Raw genomic sequence first — 7,501 nt, 5'->3', positions numbered from 1 at the left:
CCTCGGCATTAACTGAGTGGTTGAAGGCTGCTTATTTAACTAGGTGAGGGAAGAGAGGACACGAGGAACCAGCTGCTTCTCAGGACCACTTACCACTGCTAGGACACTTTGTCCACTTGCACACATATGCTTGACACCTGTAGTTTGTTGCTGCAACTGGTTATTCATGTTTGGATAAATTAGAATATTTGCTTCCTATTCATACTAGCCTGTTGTGTGTCTGGGCCACGTTAAACAATTACAAATACTCAGTGAGGCAACTTTTGTTTTAATGTATTTTCTTATCATCATTAACAAGTTGTAAGAAATTCTTAACAAATGTTCCTTGCAGACTGGTTCAATGCAAATGACAGTTCAAAGCTGGCCAGAGAAGATGGTTGGTGTTTAGTTACTGGGAGAGGAAGGTTATTCTAACCACACTAGACAGACATTTCAAGGAGCTGACCTATCACAGCTCTTACATGGTTTAAATCAGATGTCCATGCTAAGGTGGGACAAATGTGATATGTCGGGGCTAGCTGCCTTTTCATGTGATTTGATTCAAAGAATTGCCTGAAATGAAGGAAAGCAAGCATAAGCTCTCTCTTCCTCAGCTGTTACTCTTATTCAGGTTGACATTTAAAGAGTGTCCCTTCATTAATAAAGTGCTACTAAAATTGACAGTTTTCCCTTTCAATTATGGAAATAGTGCTGTGTGACTATTTACATAATTCATAGCTATCTCCATGAAATGCCTTTATACCATTAGATCCCCAACTGTACAGCTAGCAGGGGGTGCAGGGCCAGGCACTTTAAAATGCCTTATACTTTAAAGGCAAGGCACTTATTCATCCTGATCATAGAGACCCCAGGATCAGGGAGACCCCCTGATCCCAGGATCCCTGTGCACTGGGGATGTGAGAAACAACATATGTGGAACCCAGTTGCATATATAGGTTTTATAGGTCCGGTTACATGGGGATCCTGGGATCAGGGAGCCTCACCCTGATCTTTTGGTCCTAGTATGTCAGGACCTTTAAAAACTGTGTGCAGCCCAGCTATACACATGGGTTTTAGTTATCTACCAGGACTCAAGGGCTGTGGGGTTAGGGTTAGAGCCCTGCCAGGGAGCCCTTTGGGTTTGCTGCCAGGTAGGTAGAGTTGATTGTTTCTCACCATCCAGCACTTGCACACCATGCCTCGGGCTTATTGCTGGCAGTAGCACAACTGAGATCTGATGTTCTCTCCCAACAATCACTATTGCACCATTAAGTGTATGAAATTAAGTTTGGTCCTTATCCGTATGGAATGTTGAAGTGGGAAAAGCTTTGATAAATTCTAGGATAACAACATTGAGAATTGTTATAAAACTTTTAAAACACAGAAACAATATTTTTTCTTGTGGAGATTTGTCTTCCTGTGGAAAAAAGGAAGAGTTACACATACAAGAGAAAATCCTACCTTATGCAGGACATGCTCTTCTCTCTTCTTTATTGCTGATTTTATTACAGGGAATGCTAAAGACATCATAAACTAGAAAGAATGTTTTCAGCAAGTCCTGATGTTCTCCTATATAAAATCAAAAGCTACAAAGAGAAATATCCTGCTTTGTTTAACACATGCTTTCCAAAATGAAAAAGCAAGCACCCAGCAACGATGCAAAGAAAGAACATGCTAAAACAGCTACTTAAAAGCTACTCATTGCAAGAACAATTTTTTAATACAGAGATGTCATGCAGACCATCTCTCCTATAATGCAGTGACATGGAAAACCTACTCCCCCTTTCACATAATATCCCTATGGACAGTACAGCAATTGCTTACATGAAAAAGTAATGGGAAAGTACTTATGTATTTTTAGCTTTATTTTTAATGTAATCAGCAACTGGAGAAGGAGAAACCAACAGCATATAACCTGTCAGCATTCTGTGGACCATTAGTAAGTTCCCTGCAGAGCAGTTTGAGAACTTCTATGCTTAAACATGGAGTTAAACATACTGGGCCAAGCTCTGTTGTCAGTGGCCATGTTTAAATGCACGTGGTTACTGTGCATTAATTCAGTACTTTTATAAATGTACAGTAACTAGAGTTACTGTGCAGTAGCACCTGCAAATGCCTATTAGGGATGCTACTGCACACTAGTCTAATAATACCGCGCATTAGTGTATTAGCACCGTTTGTGCTGTGACATGCTACCACACAGTATTATTCGGCTACTGCGTAGTTAGCGTCTTGTGTAGACGTTCAGTTACTCCAAAATTAACACAAGTATAATTCCATTATTAGGAGTTACTCAAAATATATGCCAGCATAGTGGAGACAGGACTGCCTCAACATGTTCTGCTGTTAATTTTATTCAAATCAGATAATTTTTAACTAGGTCACATAGTGAGGTTTTTAAAATCCAGGGAAAGCAACCATAGGCAGTGTATACACTCTCTGCTACAGCTGCTACTCTTAGTCAGGTTGACATTTAAAGACTGTCCTGTCATTAGTAAAGTAGTAGCCAAATTGACCATTTTCTCCTCCAATTGATCTTTGTATAGTGATTTAAGAAAAACAAAAGTATCAGTTTTCTTTTCCTGTCTCTCTGTATTTCTCAGTTGTGTGTGAAACAGGTCATCTATCAGGCTATGATATAATGCAACTGTTTGAAGACCTCAGCCAAAAATTCTGTTACAGTAACATACAAGTACAATCTAAAAATAAAGAACAATGCTTATGAAGAGCATAAGATTAAATTTATTTACAAATATTTCAGCCAGTTGTATTTTTTTAGGTTTTTTCCCCCTGAAGAATCTAGAGTAAAAACACATAATTCAGAAAGGTTAAACACAATGACATTTTGTTGTACCTTGAATGTATTCCTAGTCTTGGTTTTTCCTTTTTGGAAGTTTCTAACATGATAATACATTGCAGCATACTGCTGACAAAGGGTTAACAGTTCATAAAAAGATCATCTGAGAGACATTAGATTTACAAGTATCAGAGACTGTTAGACTGGAGGATGAGGAGGGGTGGTGGGAGAGGGGGGAAGAGAGTGGTAACAAGAATTATCAAATATTTAAAAGTATACAGGGAACATCCCCTGTAAGGGGTAAATCAATTAGTTCTGGCGGACAAGTATTAGCTTTTGAAAATTAGTTACACGTGTAATAACTAGTTATAGCATTTAGAAAGTGACTTTATAGCAAGGTAGACTGAATTTGATAAAAGGAGGTTTTCTTTCTTTATTTTTTTCCATTTAACATAAGCTTTACTGATCTGGACTATATTTTAAGTAGCTAGTTTGATACTCAAAAATCCCCAGCACACATGACAAACTGAATGTTTACAAGTTCAGTTACTCTTGAACTACTCAGCTCACTGCACTGGTGCACATTGTACAGAGCCTTTTAAAAGTAAGCCTCAGCCTATCACAGGGTTATTGAAATTAGTTACTTATCTACAGTATTTGATATAGTCTTTAAAGAAAAGAGAAAATGGCAGAAACTGCTTTACTTTTCCTCTGTGGATAGTCGGTAAAGAGTCTCTCCCAAGTATTCTAGCCTCTCCCTTTGCTCAAGATCCTGGTACAAGCCTTTAGGAACCTTGTTCAGGCCATAAAGTAATCCGTACAAGCAGCCAGCAATGGATCCAGTGGCCGCACTCTCACCTGTAAAATTAAACACAGTAGTGCATCATCCTGTTACAGCCATTTGTAATTGCACAGTATTAAACTGCACTATTCAGGGAGGGAAGCAGCAGCAGCAGATCCAGGAACCCAGCAGAGGCAGCCCAGTCCCCCAGTTTTAGCTGTGCTGCTGGGGCACAGCAAACTCTGATCTCACTGCTTGGTTTCACAGAGTTCTGCCAGAGCTCTGAGTTCACCGGCTGATCGGAGTGGGGGTCTGACAGAGGCTGCTTTTGCATGGCTCTGGAGTCCAGGGGGGAGCACTGTCGCTGCTTACCCTATCCTTTCCCAATGAATTCAGCAGCAGAGGAAAGGAGGGGGATTAACAGTGGCTCAAGCCAGACCTTACACCCAGATCTCACAGGCAACACAGCCGAAGGGGAACGTAACTGCACCCACTCTGGAGGGAAGCATTAAGTCATTATTCCACTGGCAGGTTTTGTGGCGTCTCAGTGACACTCTTGGAGTAGGAGCTTTAGGACATTCACCAGTCTTAACTGGAATCCCTGCTCTTCTCCCCTGCCACCAGTGCATAATATATTGCACCTGAAAAGAAAGAGAGCTGCTCTGCTTCAGCAGACTATGCTCTTCCCTGTGGCTAATGTGCCTCTTGTCTCTCAGCAGTGACAATTAGCTTTAGCACAGCACCACCTGAACATAGGTGGCTACACCATTTTCCTTTTGTGGGATAGCTTACACAGCAAAGTCAGTGGAGATGTTCCTGTGCCTTGTGCTGTGTAGACATGCTTGCAGAGCCACAAAGCAAAGGTAAACCCTGAGTTTCATGTGTCCCAGCACACAAATTGGCCCCACTATTCCATTCAAAGCAGACTCAGTAGGGGAGATTCCTTGCCCTGCTCTGTGTTAAGAAGAGTACAGACATGGGGAAACTCCCCTTGCTCTTCCAGGGAGGGATTCCCCTTACACAGGGAACCTTGAGCAGGCACCAATCAAGCAGAACTTGTTCTTATGCTCCTGGCACATGCAAAAAAAGCAAACCAAAACAAGCCCCCCCCCTCCCCAAAGTACAAAACAAAAGACAACCTAGTGTTTGCATTTCCTCTGCTGCCTGTGCAGCAGCAGTGAACAACCATGCTGGCATTCCGGATTGTGTTGATTTGCAAACAAGGAAATGGGTGTGCCATTAGCTTCAGAGTGGCAGGGCAAAAAAAAAAAAAATCAATTTGCTAAATGGATAAGAAAATAAGACTCATTGCAGCAAGCGACCATGCTTTCCTATTGCTAAGATGGCAACCCATAAATTTGAAGGGTTTCTTAGCAGGGCGTCAAGCTACTGCCCCCTACATTACAAACTAGCCAGTTAAATTAAAAAAAAATGGTTTTGAAAGGTAAAGAGCAATGTCTTCTTCATTACAAAAAAGTAATTGAAATAAATTAAAGCAATATATTTGGTAATGTTTGGAAAGATACATGTGGAACCATACAGAAAAATTCCTCAAACACCCATGTGAGTGGCACAGCTGATTGAGCTTAATTGCCGCTGGGAGGGAGGTAGCAGGGTCACCACAACACAATAAGCACTGACTTATTGCTCTTTTCCTTTAAGGAAGAAAACATATGCTCAGAAATATCTCCCTTAATTTAAAGAGCCCTTGACGTGCAACACATCATCATTGTTACCTCATTATTAGATAGGAAGAGCAACTCCAGAAACATCTGTTATGGTGCAAAATCTTTGGGAGGCAGAACGTATCTTACTCTAACACATTAGGGAATGGTTAGCAATTTAAAACAGGTAATTGCAATAATACACACACTCAGACATTGAAACTATCTATGACAGCTTGGGGTCAGATCTTGTGAGCTCTCACTAGCTAGCCAGGTTTGAGCTACAATGGCATCACAAGCCCAGTATCCATTGGATGTCTCAGTGGAGCTGGTGGTTCAGATGGTGGCCCCACTTCCCTTTGAGCCAATACTGACCTAAAAGCTGTGCACAGAACTAGGGGGCAAAGTGCTGCTGGAGGAGCTGTCTTTTGCAAACCAGACACATGAACCATTCGAGCACCTTAAAGAGCAGGTGGCATTTTTCTCAAGACTAGGGATGCCAAACTTACATCCTAGCTGGGTGTGCTGGCCAGGGGTGGGGCCCTCCCATGGACAAGGGTGGGAGTGAAGCATGTGGGCTGGGTAGGGTACAGTTAATTGGTGGGTACCTGAGAACCGGATAAAACTGCCTGGCAGGCTGGATGCAGCCATGGGCCGTATTTTACCCACCTTGTCCTAGCCAAATCCCAACTCAGGTAAATTCAGCTTTCCTGAATCCTTCCTGCTGTTTTTACTGGACACAATAAACTTTTTCTTTCCCTGCCCAGACCCCTTGTGTGGTCAAATAATTGCTATCCTAGAGATGGATGAAGCAAAACTCGTACCAAGACATCCTTGATGCATGTCAAAGGTAGGCTGTGAAGCTTAATATTTGCACAGCACTTTCAGAACCTTAAATGACAGGTGCTGTTACAATAGTAATAATAATGATGTAAAGCTGCTATGATAGTAATAATACACAACCGTAGGTTTCATTTTCTCAGATTTCCTGTTGAGGTATTTCTTCCAACAAGACAAACATGTCTCGTTTAAACTTCACATTTCTTGCAGCAATGATAATTTTGCCCTTTAAACCCTGAGGGATTCAAATATGTGATGTTATAAAGGAACACTCACCACCGTGGAACATGGCACGGTTGCAAAGTTCTGTCCAGTCACCTCCACATCCTAAAATAGCATCATACGCAATCATGGGAGCATCATGCCCTCTTCTTCCACCTCGGCCTTCTGAACTCCATCTCCTGTAAGTCTGAAGGAATAACTACAGCGTCAGTTGTTTGAGTTCTAAGCAGCTGTTCAGTAGTTCTTCTGCTGGGAAACACAGGCCAACGGCATAACTAGGGGCGGGTGAGAGGGGCACAAAGCCCCAGATGCCGACTTAGGAGGAGGGGTGTCAAAATTGCCCCCCCAGCAGCAGAAGCAGCCCCGCAGAGTTGCTCTTGCAGCAGCAGTCAGGGCATAAACATCAAACCACTGCTGCTTTAAGAAAGAGAGCTGGGGCAGGCAAAACATGCAGCAGCAACCATCAGGGACTGTTTTGGGCAAGACTTTCGTTCTCCCCCTGCACGCCATCCTCAGCTCTCAGCACTGCGCTCCCCACCCCACTCCCATTCTCCTGCAGGGTTTGCCCAGGGCAAAATCCCTACTCATTACACCACTGACACAGGCCCCTAGAAGATGGATCCAATCCCACCTTTCAGAGGAAGTTCCTACCTCGTTATTTTATTTGACATATTGGAGGGGTCCCTCTTACCTTCCCATATACAAAATACAACTGCAACATGAAGTTTTGCATATATTATTTTTCACAGCCTTATATAACTGCCAAACTCTCTGTTCCTCCATGGGATGCTTGCTTTCAGAAGGAACACTTCCCTCAGTGATGGACAAAGCCATCTGTGACAACAGCAGTGATTTGCCACACTTTTGGACAGGAAGAAACAGAAAGCACTTGCAAATACTTTACAGGCTAAATTCTTGACCCAATTTGACTGACAGATTTCAAGAAGAGGATCACATTAGAGTCTAATTTTATATCTTGAAAGTTCATACTGTCTTGGAAATTGGAAGTGGAAGAGACTTAAGAGGTTGTCTTGCCCTTTTCTGTGCCACTGAGAAATTGTTGTTTCTTCACCCAGTCACATATTCTCAGTTTAATCCAATCCAGTTTTAAATGGGACTTTCTCCACTTTTTTCATAGATTTCATAGACATTAGGGCTGGAAGGGACCTCGGGAGATCGAGTCCAGCCCCCTGCCCAAAGGGCAGGAAGTCAGCTGGG

General features: G+C 42.5%; 1 protein-coding gene across 1 annotated transcript in view; it reads right to left on the bottom strand.

Moving 5' to 3' along the window:
- Positions 1 to 3,212: 3,212 nt before the first annotated feature.
- Positions 3,213 to 7,501, bottom strand: part of ADPRHL1 (ADP-ribosylhydrolase like 1) — a 24,099-nt gene continuing 19,810 nt past the window's right edge. The window contains exons 6-7 of the mRNA XM_019529622.1: positions 6,338 to 6,470; positions 3,213 to 3,634 (exon numbers count right to left, since the gene is read on the bottom strand). Of these exons, the coding sequence (XP_019385167.1) occupies positions 3,477 to 3,634; positions 6,338 to 6,470 (291 nt within the window). The 3' untranslated portion in view covers positions 3,213 to 3,476. The remainder of the gene's footprint in view (positions 3,635 to 6,337; positions 6,471 to 7,501) is intronic.

The sequence above is a fragment of the Crocodylus porosus genome, unplaced genomic scaffold, assembly GCF_001723895.1.
Source record: "Crocodylus porosus isolate Cpor-Errol unplaced genomic scaffold, CroPor_comp1, whole genome shotgun sequence".
NCBI lineage: Eukaryota > Metazoa > Chordata > Crocodylia > Crocodylidae > Crocodylus > Crocodylus porosus.
Note: the sequence above shows the minus strand (reverse complement) of the source record. Positions and strands in the feature narration are given on the sequence as shown.